At 45.0% G+C, this 18,279-nt stretch overlaps 1 protein-coding gene across 1 annotated transcript in view; it reads right to left on the bottom strand.

Annotated features, from left to right (window-relative positions):
• unc80 (unc-80 homolog (C. elegans)) overlaps window positions 1-18,279 on the bottom strand; it is a gene marked incomplete at both ends in the record, with an annotated part of 168,732 nt that overhangs the window by 19,450 nt on the left and 131,003 nt on the right. Inside the window, 14 exon segments of the mRNA XM_079519777.1 lie at window positions 129-335; window positions 2,328-2,451; window positions 3,422-3,547; window positions 4,705-4,828; window positions 5,514-5,747; window positions 6,281-6,499; window positions 8,383-8,478; window positions 9,451-9,621; window positions 9,767-9,863; window positions 10,582-10,720; window positions 11,813-11,947; window positions 13,784-14,049; window positions 16,240-16,420; window positions 17,660-17,761. Coding sequence (XP_079375903.1) covers window positions 129-335; window positions 2,328-2,451; window positions 3,422-3,547; window positions 4,705-4,828; window positions 5,514-5,747; window positions 6,281-6,499; window positions 8,383-8,478; window positions 9,451-9,621; window positions 9,767-9,863; window positions 10,582-10,720; window positions 11,813-11,947; window positions 13,784-14,049; window positions 16,240-16,420; window positions 17,660-17,761 — 2,221 coding nt within the window.

The following is an 18,279-nucleotide window of genomic DNA, read 5'->3' on the forward strand; positions in this document are numbered from 1 at the left end:
CTGTGGAGGTCCTTACCCAGATAAGCAGCCTGGCTGGTGGACTCGGCCAGTCAGCTCTGTGGAGGTCCTTACCCAGATAAGCAGCCTGGCTGGTGGACTCGGCCAGCCAGCTCTGTGGAGGTCCTTACCCAGATAAGCGGCCTGGCTGGTGGACTCGGCCAGTCCCTCTCTGCGCATGTCCTTGCCCGTGTCTCCCGGCGTGGAGCAGTGTGCGGGCGAGGCGTCCAGCATGAAGTTCTTGGTGCGCGAGGTGGAGATGATGCGCGGCGGCAGCAGGATGTTGATCACCGTCTGCAGGAGCAGGAAGACCTCCGGCTGCTCCAGGTGGGGGCTGTCTGCACAGGGACAACAGGAACCAATGGATCAGATAACCAATAAGACGATGGTTCCGAACCATCGTCTTATTGGTTATCTGATCCATGCATGGGCAACTGGCGGCCCCGGGGAGCCACATGCGGCCCCCACATTCACTAAATGAGTCCCACACAGGTTAATAGGCTAATCTGAATACTGATATGTTATTGGTTTCAGCTGTTACAATTCCAAACATGCAAACATACATGACCCGCTTTAATGACTTCAGTCTATTATGTAGCTTAATATATAGGTAGCTTAATGACTAGTATTAAAATTATATTGTCTTTTTTTATGTCCAATGTATTTATTTGTATTTAGTTCATAAAGGTAACATAACTATACCTATGCATTTTAAATTATATTAAATGGTTACTTTTCAGGATACCAATGCAAATATATATATATATATATATAAAAACATCTGTATTTCAATTCAAATATAGCAAAACTTGATGATCTATAGGCTATTTTTGTGGCCCTCTGGAGTGAGCCTGAACCCGAGTACCGCTTTGATTAATCATTAGACTTTATTTTTAAATAATGAACTAAATTTATTCTGATTAACCGACCACTTAAGCTCTATTTGTTACTTTGTCGTACAATGATGTCATGCAAACATACAGAAAATGGCTTGCGATTAGTTTTCACTGAAAGTTAAATTAAAGATGGAGTGCCACAATTTTTGTATTTTTCCAGTTTTTCATGTGTCTATGAGGTGACAGTACTTCATTAGACACACTGGAGTCATTTTTATGTACAATGATGTCCTCCCTTTGTATTTAGGGTTTCTTCCTGGAGGCTGAACCCTTGACAGTCAAACGTGCCAATGAAAAAAAACAGTAATATAGTGACATCACATTATCAGCCCCTCCCCTAACCCCTCCCCCTTTATCATACAACTACAGCTGTGGGTGCGGCTTAAGTTCACTAAATGAGTCCCACACAGGTTAATAGGCTAATCTGAATACTGATATGTTATTGGTTTCAGCTGTTACAATTCCAAACATGCAAACATACATGACCCGCTTTAATGACTTCAGTCTATTATGTAGCTTAATATATAGGTAGCTTAATGACTAGTATTAAAATTATATTGTCTTTTTTTATGTCCAATGTATTTATTTGTATTTAGTTCATAAAGGTAACATAACTATACCTATGCATTTTAAATTATATTAAATGGTTACTTTTCAGGATACCAATGCAAATATATATATATATATATAAAAACATCTGTATTTCAATTCAAATATAGCAAAACTTGATGATCTATAGGCTATTTTTGTGGCCCTCTGGAGTGAGCCTGAACCCGAGTACCGCTTTGATTAATCATTAGACTTTATTTTTAAATAATGAACTAAATTTATTCTGATTAACCGACCACTTAAGCTCTATTTGTTACTTTGTCGTACAATGATGTCATGCAAACATACAGAAAATGGCTTGCGATTAGTTTTCACTGAAAGTTAAATTAAAGATGGAGTGCCACAATTTTTGTATTTTTCCAGTTTTTCATGTGTCTATGAGGTGACAGTACTTCATTAGACACACTGGAGTCATTTTTATGTACAATGATGTCCTCCCTTTGTATTTAGGGTTTCTTCCTGGAGGCTGAACCCTTGACAGTCAAACGTGCCAATGAAAAAAAACAGTAATATAGTGACATCACATTATCAGCCCCTCCCCTAACCCCTCCCCCTTTATCATACAACTACAGCTGTGGGTGCGGCTTAAGTTCAGGTGGATCACCACCCATCACCACCCACCAGGCAAACCGGGCATACTTAATGAACTGGGCTAATATGTCCGGGTGTGCGTGCGCGGGTGTGTGCGGGCGTGCGTGCGTGCACGGGTGTGTGCATGCGTGCGTGCATGCACAGGTGTGTGCGGGCGTGCGTGCATGCACGGGTGTGTGCGGGTGTGCGTGTGTGTGTGTGTGAGAGAGAGAGAGAAAGGGTGTTTATCTTTACCTTTGCTCCCAGAGCCGACAGTCAGAACAAAAGGAATGAGCAGGTTAAGCAGCATGCCCTCCCGCCTCTCCTGATTGGTGAACGGTGAGATCACGTGACCCAGAGGAAAGTCATCCTTCAGAGCCTGCGTCCAATCAGAAGAAGAGCAGCTTTACCCTCGTTAAAAGGGATAGTTCACTACTTTACACGTGTTAATGTGGTGCAAATCTTTGAATACATTATATTCTTTCAGAGCGAACGTTTTTTAACTCAAATCTTTGGTTCTGGGGGGTCCCTGGAACAACATATTTTCAGATGGGGGTCTGCGGCCAATTACATCATTTTTTTGGGGTCCTTGACATGAAATATTGAGCACCAGTGATATAGAAACATAGGTATTTCAGAAAACGGTCAGGATTTAGAAGACATACATTTCGATGTCAGGCCTAAATGGGTTAAGAAAGTGGGTGAAATGATTTTCTGTGTAACCTTCATCAGCTTTAGAGAAAGATAGAAAGAGATGAAGAAAGAAAGCAACACAAGAACAGGTCATATATCTACGTGGGGATGTGTGAAATGTAATGTATTCATAGGTTGCATGATATATAGGCCGTACATGAGCAACTGGCGGCCTCTGGGGGCCACATGCGGCCTCCACCTTCACTTAATGCGGCCCCAGGTTAATATTGGAATACTGATATATCAGTGATTTTAGCTTTTAGATCTCATTAGCTTCAAACTTTGTATGGTATTTTTAGGTTAAATTATAGCAAATTAAAAGCAAGAAAATAATGAGAATGTAGTGCTTGTACCTTTATCTGCATTAACTAATGAGAATGTAGGGGGTGTACCTGTTATCTGCAGAGCGACCAGCCAATCAGACTGTATAGGGGTGTACCTGTTATCTGCGTCAACCAATCAGAATATAGTTTTTATTTTTTTTGAGTGGTGTAAACCACTCCTACAACTGGCTTTGTTTGTGCAGAAAAAATGAGCATGGTTGCTATGTTCACCCTGTTCACCCGGGTGTGATTTCATTACGTCAGACATGATTTCATTACGTCAGACAGGCTATATAAGACCACTCAGTTCACACGGGTGTGATCTTTTTTTACCTGTATTTGCAGAGCGACCAATCGCACCACGGCCGTGCTGAAGGGGAGGGGAGGGGACAGGTAGGGGCTCAGGTGGAGCAGGGGCAGCCCGTCGGCTACACTGGACGGTCCCACCACGCCCATTACCTGAGGACACACCCACAGACCACACCCATTACCTGAGGACACACCCACAGACCACTCCCATTACCTGAGGACACACCCACATACCACACCCATTAGCGGGGGGACACCCACATACACCCACAGACCACACCCATTACCTGAGAACACCCCCCAAACACCCCCACAGACCACGCCCATTACCTGAGGACACACCCACATGCACCCACAGACCACACCCATTACCTGAGAACACCCCCCCAAACCACACCCATTACCTGAGGACACACCCACATGCACCCACAGACCACACCTATTACCTGAGAACACACCCCCAAACACCCGCACATACCACACCCATTACCTGAGAACACACCACACCCATTACCTGAGGACACACCCACACCACACCCATTACCTGAGGACACACCCACACCACACCCATTACCTGAGGACACACCCACACCACACCCATTACCTGAGGACACACCCACACCACACCCATTACCTGAGAACACACCCACACCACGCCCATTACCTGAGGACACACCCACACCACACCCATTACCTGATGACACACCCACACCACACCCATTACCTGAGGACACACCCACACCACACCCATTACCTGAGGACACACCCACACCACACCCATTACCTGAGGACACACCCACACCACACCCATTACCTGAGGACACACCCACACGCATGCACATGATTCTAATTATATTGATACCTACTGTAGGGTAACGATTCCATTCTAATTATATTACGATTCTGCGATTCAACGATTGTTGAGATTCAATATTACGATTTTCTTTTTGCGATTTTCTCCCCCTGCCAGGTTACTTTTTTTTATACTAGAATATTTTAAAACAATAAACAATATAAAGTCGATGCAGACAGATAACGTCAGTAAGTATTTCTGACATGGAAATTAATTAATTAATTAGTTAATTAATTGTTTTTTCCTCCCACCCCTAGTTTCCAGGACAGTATATGACATCAGTAAGAGTAGTCTTGAGTGAATGTCCAAATGTGTCTATGTATGTGTGCATGTCTGTGTTGTTGCATAGCTGCATCGTACTATTGTATTAGTGTGTCTGTCTGTGCGTGCGTGCGTGCATGCGTGCGTGCGTGTACACGCACGCACGCACATGCATGCATGTTCCATCCTGTACCAGGTTGACGCAGACGTTGATGAGCGAGCGCAGGTGTGGGAGAAAGGAGATGATTGGCTGACGCTGCAGTGTCAGACAGATGCCCTCGATGAGACTGCTGGCCGCCTCCCACTCCACCTGTCTCCTACACACACACACACACACACACACACACACACACACACACACACACACACACACACACACACACACACACACACACACACACACACACACACACACACACACACACACACACACACACACACACAGTGAGAACACACACACGCACACCGAAGCAAGCGTCTGTTGAAAATGTCCGTCTCCCACATAAGCCACGATTGGATAAAATTGGCACCCCGACCTGGAAATGTGTTTTCTGTTACCTGTTACTACAGTGCTGGAGAGAAATGGAGGACAAACACTCTACTGCAATGATTTCTATCCCAATACTGTAAAGCTACTTATGGAGTGCCGTGATTTCTTTTCATGTGTTTATGATGTGATGTGACACTAGTACATTAGTCATTAGACCCCTTGTTGTGGTTGTAATGTGCAATGATGTCTTCCCTTTGTATTTAGGGTTTCTTCCTGGAGGCTGAAACCTTGACAGTCAAACGTGCCAATGAAAAAAACAGTGACATAGTGACTGACATCACAATATCATCCTCTAGCACCTCTATACAGAGAGCAAATATCACAGAGAGATAGATATCACAGCAGACCATCTACGCTACTGCGATGTGTCACGCGTGCACACACACACACACACACCACAGTGACAGCACTTAAATCATTTAAAAAAAGGGGTGGGGGACGAGACGACAGACCTGGTGCACAGTGCCTGGGGGCGAGCGGCGCACCTGAGCGTGGGCATCTTGTGGATCTTGTTGAACATGCGGTCCAGCCTCTTCAGGATCAGGATGAGCGCGGGCCGCACCGCCTCGGCCGACCAGTCCGTGATGGGCAGCATCTCCGTCACGTAGCGCCGCAGGCCGCGGCTCTCCATGGTCAGCGTGTCGTAGGGCGCCAGCTTCAGCAGCGCGTGGGCGATCTCCGCCAGCCTGTTGGGGTATACAGGTATATATATATATTTAGTCGACTAAAACTAGACTAACGCTAAAACATTCCAGGTGACTAAAATGTGACAAAAAACTAAATGAAAACTATTCAAAAGGCGGCGGTGGCTCAGGGGTAGAGTGGCGGGATGGCAACCGCAAGGTTGCCAGTTCGAACCCGGGTTCTCCCAGAGTTAGTGTCGAAGTGTCCTTGAGCATGACCCTGAACCCCTAATTGCTCCTGATGTGCTGGTTGGTGCCTTGCATGGTTTCCGCTGCCATCAGTGTATGAATGTGTGTGTGAATAAAATGTTTTTTTGCATCGTGATTCGTGACTACGAGCTGTGCGACCTTTAATAAATTCATATTTAGAAAATGTTTACAAAAAACAGATATTTTAATCGAATATTTAGGAAAAAGTAATGGAAGGGGATCCTTCTGAGAGCTTCACGGGAAAAGACAGACAGACAGACAGACAGACAGACAGACACACACGCACAAGCACACACACACGCACACGCACACACACGCACACGCACCTCATGTGGGACTTGATGTCGAGCAGCTCCAGGGCGATGACGCGCGGCTCTCCGGCGACGTTCTGCAGGATCTTGAGGCGCGGGCCGCAGTGCTTGTAGAACTCCGTGCAGATGTTGAGGAGAGACTCGCGCGGGCGCCGGAACTCCTCCCGGGCCATGCGCTCGTCCAGCTCCTCCCTCGGCACGCCCTGGCCCTCCTCCAGGAGGTGGAGGTTGTCCCTGCACGCATGCACGTACACGCACGCATACGCACGCACGCACAGATTGCACGCACACACACAGCCATTAATACACCAATCTGGGAACCAGATCGGCAAAAAAAAGGAAAAACAGCGCCCTCTGCTGTTTTTCTTTTTTGTTTTGTTTTTGCCTCTAGGCAACAGGATGTTGGCCCGGTTGGCCCGCCCCCCAGGCATCCACTTCCTGTGGTGCGCCTGTGTTTTCATTCCCCAAGTACATTTGCTTAAAGGTGTAGTGAAATGAAAAATACGTTTTTCACACTTTTAGACCATATCCATGGTCATCATATGGGCATACCTAACAATGGATGCCAAAAATAATTGAAAATTCTCATTTTTGTGTGTTTTTATATCAAAAGTCCATAATTTATTACTTCCTGAAAACGAAAACGTGCTGCGTGATGACGTGTCGAGGCCAACATCGATAAAAGCCAATAAAAATGAAGCTCACCAGTTTAATTCCCCATATCTCCGCATCCGTCCAGCACAGGCTGCACAGCTGCTACTGATTACATCTTCCGTTTTTATTCCCATTCAAGATAACATCCAGAGAGTGTATTACTCGGTTTCAACTTAATCATCACGCTAAAAATGTATCTGAAAACATTATAGGGTAGAAATAAGCCACATTAAGTGTAAACTGGTAAAGCTGGCTGACTATCTGATTTGTAAACAAAATCCACACGCTGTCCTGCGTAGCATAGCTACCCGTCCCTAGCTACCGTCCCATCCCCTGAAGGGATGCGACGCTCTGATTGGTTCAGAAACTTCAACTTGAGACCGTCTGAAACTTCAAAATAAAATGTCCACCATTTCCGTTTCACTACGCCTTTAAGTACAATATTTGTACTTACAGTATTTGTAGGCCTACTTTACTTGAGTATTTAAAAAATGTCAATACCTTTGTTCTTCTAAACGTTAGTTATTATAGTTACTTTGTATATTTTGATTATTATTAGAAAACATACATATATACATTTAGGTCATTTGAAAATAGACGATTTACAAGCTCATGCAATGTGTCGCATCACGGCGCATTGTGAGCTTGTAGATCGACTATTTTCAAAAGATCTTTATATTGAAACTTGAAAACATGACATTCTGCATAATGAGTACTTTTACTTTTGGTACTTTTGTACATTTTGATGCCAATACTTTTAGTATTTTTACTAAAGTACATTTTGAATTCCGGATTTTTACTTGTAAAAGAGTATTTCTACTGTATATATAGTGCAGTATTGATACTTTTACTTAACCGTCTGCCCGCCACAAACGAGGAACACAAGGGTGTAAATTAGTACCCTAGCCCACCAAACACGAGACTCTCGTGAACCAGGGTTTACATTCTTTAATCCAAGTTTTAATGCGATCGTATAAGATGCTATTGTTGCTATCGCGTCAACATAGAGTGGGACACTTGGCCGCGGCCATTTTGAAGATGCGCGCGCATCCACTCAATAGTGTCTGCACCTGTCTTCAAAGGCCTGTATCTCAAAAACGACATTGAGGGGCCGTTTTTGGCGATAAAACCTTGGCAATACGCTAGAGAGGGATTAATTAATGCTGGCGGTAAATGTATTAAGTAAGAAATGTGAGTACTTTTTTACCCACCACCACCGAAACTCACGAATGGACAGACACACTCATCATAACGTCGTAGACGTAGCTATGGCAACAGCAACAACAACAACCGCGCACGCGCGCACACACACACACACACACACACACACACACACACACACACACACACACACACACACACACACACACACACACACACACACACACACACACACACACACACACACACACACACACACACACACACACACACACACACACACACACACACAGGGGGCTGACCTGAGGTTGGGACCTCCTGACATGGTGTGGTTGGCCGTGGTGGCGCCGCCCTTGTGGCCCTGATCACTGCGGGACATCTGGGGGGCCGTCATGGGTCTGTTGGTGTAGGGGGGGGGGGGGGGGGCAGAGGGGGACGGAGGAGTTGATGATGGAAGCAAACAAACAACACATTGTCACAACAAGACCAAGCTATCATAATACGGACACACTTCAGAGAAGGTCCTGGGTTCGATTCCCGCTGGGGACGCTGTGGGCACTGGGGGGGTTGGGGGGGGGTGTTCTCTCCTCCGCGTCATCACCATACCCTGGACCATACCCACCACTACCCGCGAGACATGGTCAAAGCATTGTAGGGGGCCCTAGCCAAAAACGTTGAGCCCCCGGGTAGGTACCCTCACAAAAAAACATGCAGTAATCCTAGTCTCTAAACTGCCTCCCCCTGGCCAGCCGGAGCGGCTGATGGAGGGGAAAGGAACTGTTCCTTTCCTCCTCATGCATTGAAGGTAGCATGAGGTCAGTCCGCTGCTCTCCCCAGGTTGGCAGTGGCAGTACAGTACAGTACAGAGGGAGTGTATAGCGCAGAGGATTACATTAGATAATTGACACTAGGTGGAAATAAATGGGTTACAAAATCGTGGGATAAAAATGTATACTTCAGCAGGCTTCACTTGACGTTCAACCTATAGAACCAATATCACTGTCGGAGACAAATCACCACTCATGTTGGTGTGTTTGGCCAAATGTCCCACACATGATCCACTTTTCATTATCAGCTGTCCCATCATGTCATTTCACTGAAGTCAACACTGTATTCGGGCAATAAACTGCTATACCCACTGGTGCGTGCGTGCACACCGTGTTAGAGACTCTGGGCCCTATTTTGCGTGTCTTACCAGGTCTTATGACTTAACTTAAGACCTGGACGCGTAGCCAATGCTGTTTAGCTATTTTGAGTGGCCAAACAGCAGCGACCACACTTCCAGGTCTTAAGTTTAACGCTTTAAGTGCTTGCGTGCGTGCGTGCGTGCGTGCGTGCGTGCGTGCGTGCGTGCGTGCGTGCGTGCGTACCGTGTGAGCGTCTCAGAGCTGTACAGTAGCGCCTGCAGGGAGGTGGCCAGGGCAGCGATGGCAGCGATCTCGTCTCTGGCAGCCGACGCCGTCTCCATGGTAACCGTGTTGCTCTTCAGCTTCTGGAGGAAGCAGGGAACCAGAGCCTCAAGGACCATCAGCATCTGGAGACTGCACACACACACACACACAATGAAAGCACTGACAATTTTGATATCAAGTGTGTGCGTGCGTGCGTGCGTGCGTGCGTGCGTGCGTGCGTGCGTGCGTGCGTGCGTGCGTGCGTGCGTGCGTGCGTGCGTGCGTGCGTGCACACCTCCTAAATGATTCTGGGGCGTAGGCCACTACAGTCACACACAACTTGATGGCCTCGCTGATGGAGAAGGCCAGGTCCTCGTTGCCATAGCAGAAATCTGAAACAACATGGACAATGCTCAAGTCAAGTACAAGTACCGCAACATTGTACTACTAAATACAGTACTAAATGTACTTTAGTTACTTTCCACTACTGTTTTGTAGGGCTTGGAGAATGTGTGTGTGATGTTTTACCGAGGGAGCATATTATATTTTAGGGATGCACGATATAATCGGTAGCATAATCGGAAATCGGCCATAAAAATGCCATATCGGTATCGGAACGGTCTCAAAATAATAAATAAATAAATATTTAATCGGTTTAAACCAGCAAAATTTAAAAAAATAAAAATGTAAAAATGCATCAATGAGTTCAATATAAATCAAAAGTGTCTAGTACATCTAGTCTAGAACAAAAGCCAAATCAAATATGATGTAAAATAAACTTGACATTTTATTACATTACATTTGTGTACTCATCTCATTCAGTTGTGAAAACAGAAAAGAGTATATATTTATGTATTGATTGAATACTTTATTAACAGGCTTTGGGCCAATAAGCCCCTATAGGGCCTAAGGCTTGTTTCCATTGTGGTCCTCTGTATAATGTCGGAATCGGTCAGAATGGGTATCGGCAGATATGACCCTGCAAATAATCGAAGATCGGATAGGTCATAATTTCATAATCGTGCACCCCTAAATATATTATTATTATTGTTATTGTTATTGTTATTGTTATTGTTATTGTTATTGTTATTATTATTATTATTATTTTACCGAGGGAGCGTAGAGGTTTCTCTGCCTTCACCAGCTCTCCAGCCTCCAGGGCGTCCTCGGTCTCTCCCTCCAGAGAAACCAGCAGGTCAAACAGACACTGGGCAGACACCCCTTTAGACAGGCCTGTGCTGGTGCTGGTCTGCCATGATGGAAATACAACACAGGTTAACCATTTTGACCTGAGATCAGATTCTAAAAATGTCTTCTACATCCTGACAGTTTTCTGAAAAAGCTATGTTTCTATGTCAGTCGTTCTTCGATTTTTCAAAAATAGCAGACCTATAAGCTCGTAGCGTGCCACTCGGTGGCGCGCTATGAGCTTGTAGATCTGCTATTTTTCAATAGCTAAAGCATAACATAATGCTAACACCAAAAGGGGTTCCCGCCCAAAATGGGTTAAGACATGTGTTGCTGGTCTATGATGGATGGACGTATTGATTGATTGAACATTTGTATGTCACAGTATTTTAGAATTCATGGGTACATTTCAAACAAATGTAAAGAAGGAAAACGATATGCACATCCCAGTTTCAGAATACGGTGCTGGACCCCAAAAATGACTGAATGAAGAAGGGTGAAGGGTTCCAGACACCCAGGAACGCGCCCAGGGGGCCGGGCCGGTTCCGTCGTGCCGCCCCGCGTCCGAAACGGTTGAGAAATGACAGAGTTACCGTGTGCCCCTCTACTGTACCCTCTACTGTACTGTACTGTACTGGCACACCCAACATCATCATATATACAGTTAATATGTGCATGTGTGTTTGTGTGTGTGTTAGGTTGTGCACAGGTGGTGAAAAACAACCATGCTGTTTTCGTGCTCATACCCAGCCAGCCAGGCAGGCATCCACCCAGCCACCCAGCCAGCCACCCACCCACCCACACACATAACTCCGTAAGGGAGTGGTTGCACCACTCAAAAACTGTTAGTTTGAGGATGAAACAACCATGGGAAGCACCAAGACTTGTTCACGTCTGATCTGGGTCCTCCATTTTCAATTCATCATTCAAAGTTCATCATCATCATCATCATTCATCATTTAACACATTGGATCCTAAGGACGGGTATACTCGTCCTATACATTAATTACGCAGGGCGCTCATGGCGACTGGGCTCGTCTTAAGGCGTTTGATATCGCTATAAGAAAGCCCCGCTGTGTTTCATCTTTGTGCGTGTGCGTGTGTGTGTGTGTATGCGTGTGTGTGTGTGTGTATGCGTGTGTGTTGACCTTACGGTGAACTCGAGCAGCGGGGCCACGCTGGCAAACAGCTGCAGTATGAAGGGCTTCCTGTGCAGAACGTAGAACTGTCGGCAGCAGAACTCGATGCCCTGCCTCAGCAGAGGGTTGCTCTCGTAGTCGGCATACACCTGGTGTGGAGATTCAACATGTTTACATACACCTGGTGTGGAGATTCAACACGTTTACATACACCTGGTGTGGAGATTCAACACGTTTACATACACCTGGTGTGGAGATTCAACATGTTTACATACACCTGGTGTGGAGATTCAACATGTTTACATACACCTGGTGTGGAGATTCAACACGTTTACATACACCTGGTGTGGAGATTCAACACGTTTACATACACCTGGTGTGGAGATTCAACACGTTTACATACACCTGGTGTGGAGATTCAACACGTTTACATACACCTGGTGTGGAGATTCAACACGTTTACATACACCTGGTGTGGAGATTCAACATGTTTACATACACCTGGTGTGGAGATTCAACATGTTTACATACACCTGGTGTGGAGATTCAACAAGTTTACATACACCTGGTGTGGAGATTCAACATGTTTACATACACCTGGTGTGGAGATTCAACACGTTTACATACACCTGGTGTGGAGATTCAACACGTTTACATACACCTGGTGTGGAGATTCAACATGTTTACATACACCTGGTGTGGAGATTCAACACGTTTACACCTGGTGTACATACACCTGGTACATACACCTGGTGTGGAGATTCAACACGTTTACACCTGGTGTACATACACCTGGTACATACACCTGGTGTGGAGATTCAACACGTTTACACCTGGTGTACATACACCTGGTACATACACCTGGTGTGGAGATTCAACACATTTACACCTGGTGTACATACACCTGGTACATACACCTGGTGTGGAGATTCAACACGTTTACACCTGGTGTACATACACCTGGTACATACACCTGGTGTGGAGATTCAACACGTTTACACCTGGTGTACATACACCTGGTACATACACCTGGTGTGGAGATTCAACACGTTTGACGCGCAGCGCAAATTGTGACAATCTTAACCCATTTAGACCTGAGGACGATTCTACAAATGTCTTCTAAATCCTGAAAAACGAATGTTTCTATAACAGTGGTTCTCAAACATTTTCATGTCAAGGACCCCCAAAAATATATGTATTTGGCCGCCGACCCCCATCTGAAAATGTTGTTCCAGGGACCCCCCCATGAAGCAAAGATTTGAGTTAAAAACATTCGCTCTGAAAGAATATATTCAAACATTTGGGCTACATTTTCACGATTTAAAAAAAATAGCAGACCTACAAGCTCGTAGCGCGGCACTCGGTGCCGCGCTATGAGCTTGTAGATCTGCTATTTTTCAATAGCTAAAGTATAACATAATGCTTAAAACACCAAAAGGGGTTCCCGCCCAAAATGGGTTAAACACATTGACTGCCTAACACGAGTTTCCCTGGTTTTTGTTTTGACACTGGAGGCCACTGTTCATGCGACATCATTTTTGTTTTACGTGGTTCTCTGTGACACGATGCACCACGTGGATCACAATGACCAAAAAAGAAAAAAAGAAAAAAAATGGTGATGCAATTCCTACCGGCCCGACAGAGCCATACATTCCAATAGGATGATGATGTAACCCAACGTGGCTGCTGTGATGTTTTAGGCAGCAGATTTAGGTTTTAGTTTTAGTCGTAGTCTCTTGAATAGTTTTCATTTAGTTTTAGTCACATTTTAGTACCTGGAATGTTTTAGTGTCTAGTTTTATGATTGATGCTGTCGTAATGACACTAAATTTGTAAAATGACTTATACTGGATCTCTTGTCCTCTAGTCCCTTCCTAACATTATAGTCTAGTTTTTATTTGTTGACGAAATTGTCAGTATAGTTAGTCTTAGTTTTAGTCATAGCTTAGACAACACTTAAAACAACACCGCAGGGATCCACTGACCTGTAGCATGGTGGGCAGGATCCACTGGTACCCGCTGAGGGAGAACAGGTGGTTGAAGTGCACGGCGGTGTTGATGGCCGTGGCCGTGTACTGCCTGAGGAGGGCGCTGTCCTCGGGGTGGAGCAGCAGCGCCCCGTTGAACACGTTGAGGAACAGCATCATCTCGTCGCCCCACGGGTACTCGCTGGGCATGCCCAGAAACACCTCCTCCAGCAGCTTGATCCACAGCACCTTGTGCAGCGTGTCCAGGCCAAACAGCTCCTTACCTATGGGTGAGAACAGCACTTTATGTAGACTTAGATAGCATTTTATACAGACTTATAGCATGTTACGTAGACAGCACGTAGTCATAGTATATATTTATACTTTATACTTTATAGTATAGTATAGAGCGTCGCAGTCCCACCCCCTTTCATGACGACGCCAGGCCCAGGAAATGAATCACAATGCATTTTTCCCATAGACATAGACACAAGTATTTATTTAAAGACCTTTTAAGCGTCGTATGAAGCCAACTCGAGTTGTGACAAATCATGACAACACGCACAATATTTTGGACCAAACAAATAATTACATAGAAGAAAAACAACAAAAAAAGTGTTGTAACCTGCCGTTTTTTTCTACTTTCGAATTCTTTGTTTGGCCCGAAAAAAATTGTTTGTTGTCATGATTTGTCACGACAAGAGTTGGCTTTAAATAAATACTTTCTGAAATGTCTATGAGGAAAATGAATGAATGAGTATAGTAGGGCATTAACCAAACGTGATTTTTGATAGTCGACACGAATACCATCAAAATCGGTTTATAATCGATTAGTCGGCGGTAAAATATGATATTTTTTTCCATCCAATCAAGCATTAAAACATTGTGTTCTGAAACGGCCAGCGCGAGTGAAGGATTAACTGCAAAACAGAGGCGGTGAATGCAGGCCGAGTGGAATAGTAAGAGAGTGGCGACACGCTTTGATCTCACCACAAAGCGGGGTGCTATGGGCTATAGTTCCAAACATTGGAACTATCCCATTGAGATAGAATGAGCACTTCCGCATTCCATTGTTACAATGGGAGTCAACCCTAGTGTCGCCACTCTCTTACTAGATTACGCTGAATGCCGCTCTGATTGGCCGAAATTCACAACAGCTGTTAAAAGTCAAGTCAAAGTTGCAAGTCCACAATGACTCACGGATGGACGCGCTGTGAGCTTGTAGATCTGCTATTTTTGATGCGCAAGACCTTTCTACGGCGCAGCATAGCATGTTACGTTGTTGAAAATGTTTGTTCAGTTGGAGAATTGGATACGGAGGAGGATGATGCGATGTTTTTCATACACCCTAAATGTTCAACAACAAGTTACAACCACAGTTCCTTTGGTTTTTAGAAGGAGCTACAAGCTAGGAGGAGGTTATGATTACATACTAGGCTTGCTAGCTAGCAGGCTTACCAGGCTATGAATCAGATGATCAACTACTTCACGACTATTATAACTATGATCGCGCGGCATGGCTGTTTGTTTTTAATAATGCCGCACGCCTGCACTTTTGTTGGATAAGCATGAAGAAAGATGAATAAGAAAAAGAAACATGAAATCACGGCAAGAGCTACTGTAGTTTGACTGTCACCAAACTGGATATTATTGGGCAGAGAGGAGGGACAGGCTGCTATACTACTGTACCGGACGAAACGACGACACGTCTCCAATCTAACTTGTTGAACAAACTACAGTAGTAAACTCACCAATAGTAAAAGTATTTACACACTGTAGTTGTCCCCATTGAGCGTATGAGGCATATGCTTTTTGAAAATCTGTCTTAAATGTTGCCAGTGCAGCCACCGCCGCCCACCGCACCTACACGAGTGACGGTGACGGCAAAAACCCACGTACAGTCGGCTTGTATATGATATGAAAACAATCAGCCAGGAATGGATTAGTACTTAAGTTGGAGAACTACCAACAAAACAACAGAGCTCACAGCTGCATGTCTGCTGTAAAATAAAAAAATAATAATAAAAAAAAATCATAAAAAATATTAAAAATAATATTAACGATTACTCGATTTTTGATTTACAGTGTCGACTACCGTTTTGCTAGTCGAATAGTCGACTAATCGATTTTTATGTTAATGCCCTAGAGTATAGTATAGTATAGTATAGTATAGTATAGTATAGTATAGCATTCATTATTTAGATACCTCACTGTAACGTTCTTAGCTTACACATTTCATGATAACTACTTTTTTGTATGCGATGTATTGTCATGCTTTTTGTTATTGCTTAATGTAAATCGCTCTGGATTAAGAGCGTCTGCTAAATGCCTAAATTGTAAATTGTAATTGTAAACAGGAACAGAGAACACGAGGTGCATGAACGAAAGCAAAAACTGAAATCTCAACGATTGATGTTTTAGGCCGAAATTGTCACTTTGACACAGAGATTAAATGAACGTCTCGTCCTGTATACCCTGAGGCTCGTTGAACAGGGAGAACTCGGCGTCGATGGCGGTGCGGGGGAACGAGGGCAGCCGGAGCAGGTCCTCCTGGAGCAGGGAGACGTGGGACTGCTTGTGGACGGCCGGCATGTTCTGGGTGAGAGAGATGAGGAACAGGACCCGGCCCACCTCCTCCAGCTTACGAGAAAACACCTGCACGCGACAGAGAGAGAGAGAGAGAGAGAGAGAGAACCCATGAAGCGCTTCTTCTTTTCTTTTTTCAGTTAGTTATCGTACTCCTTTTCTAGTTTTTTTAATATAATTTCAGTTAACGTCTTACACAAACCTTGTGATGAACATACAGTACAGTACCTGTTTCTGGATGAGCTCCTGGCCCTTCTCAGTACAGTACCTGTTTCTAGATGAGCTCCTGGCCCTTCTCGGTACAATACCTGTTTCTAGATGAGCTCCTGGCCCTTCTCGGTACAGTACCTGTTTCTAGATGAGCTCCTGGCCCTTCTCAGTACAGTACCTGTTTCTAGATGAGCTCCTGGCCCTTCTCGGTACAGTACCTGTTTCTAGATGAGCTCCTGGCCCTTCTCGGTACAATACCTGTTTCTAGATGAGCTCCTGGCCCTTCTCAGTACAGTACCTGTTTCTAGATGAGCTCCTGGCCCTTCTCGGTACAATACCTGTTTCTAGATGAGCTCCTGGCCCTTCTCGGTACAGTACCTGTTTCTAGATGAGCTCCTGGCCCTTCTCGGTACAATACCTGTTTCTAGATGAGCTCCTGGCCCTTCTCGGTACAGTACCTGTTTCTAGATGAGCTCCTGGCCCTTCTCGGTACAGTACCTGTTTCTAGATGAGCTCCTGGCCCTTCTCGGTACAATACCTGTTTCTAGATGAGCTCCTGGCCCTTCTCGGTACAATACCTGTTTCTAGATGAGCTCCTGGCCCTTCTCGGTACAATACCTGTTTCTAGATGAGCTCCTGGCCCTTCTCGGTACAGTACCTGTTTCTAGATGAGCTCCTGGCCCTTCTCGGTACAGTACCTGTTGCTGGATGAGCTCCTGGCCCTTCTCGGTACAGTACCTGTTTCTGGATGAGCTCCTGGCCCTTCTCGGTACAGTACCTGTTTCTAGATGAGCTCCTGGCCCTTCTTAGTACAGTACCTGTTTCTGGATGAGCTCCTGGCCCTTCTCAGTACAGTACCTGTTTCTAGATGAGCTCCTGGCCCTTCTCAGTACAGTACCTGTTTCTAGATGAGCTCCTGGCCCTTCTCAGTACAGTACCTGTTTCTAGATGGGCTCCTGGCCCTTCTCAGTACAGTACCTGTTTCTGGATGAGCTCCTGGCCCTTCTCGGTACAGTACCTGTTTCTGGATGAGCTCCTGGCCCTTCTCGGTACAGTACCTGTTTCTGGATGAGCTCCTGGCCCTTCTCAGTACAGTACCTGTTTCTGGATGAGCTCCTGGCCCTTCTCAGGCAGCATGTGAACCAGGTTGAGCTGGGGAGACACCGACCTCCGGAACGGATAGATGTCCCTGACGTAGGTCTGGAGGAAACCCATGCAGGGACATGTTAGGATTACGTGAGCACATGGACCACTGGAAACTCCCGCTGTTTTAGTGCCTAGACAACGCTGATTTCGTCGAATAATACTTTGACATAAAAATGTTCGTCGACTACCTTTTTTCTAAAATGGAAACGTAATGAAAACTAAGCTATGATGACTCAAACTAAGACTAAGACTAAGACTAAATACATTGACAATTTCGTCAACAATAAAAAGTTATAGGAAGTGACTAGTGGACAAGAGATCCAGCATGCAGTAAGTCATTTTACACTTGGTTGCATGCTGAAAATAGCTGATCAACAATTTACAACTCAGGCATTTAGCAGACGCTCTTAATCCAGAGCGATTTACAGTAAGCAAGAACAAAAAACATGGTAATACATTAAGTACATATCAAATAGTCATCATGAATCATACGTAAGCGGTAAGCTTAAGAACCTAACAGTGGAATATCTATCTAATGAAACTATATGTATACACTAGAGTGCTATGTCTAC

This window comes from Electrona antarctica (assembly GCF_951216825.1).
Source record: "Electrona antarctica genome assembly, chromosome: 14".
Lineage (NCBI taxonomy): Eukaryota > Metazoa > Chordata > Actinopteri > Myctophiformes > Myctophidae > Electrona > Electrona antarctica.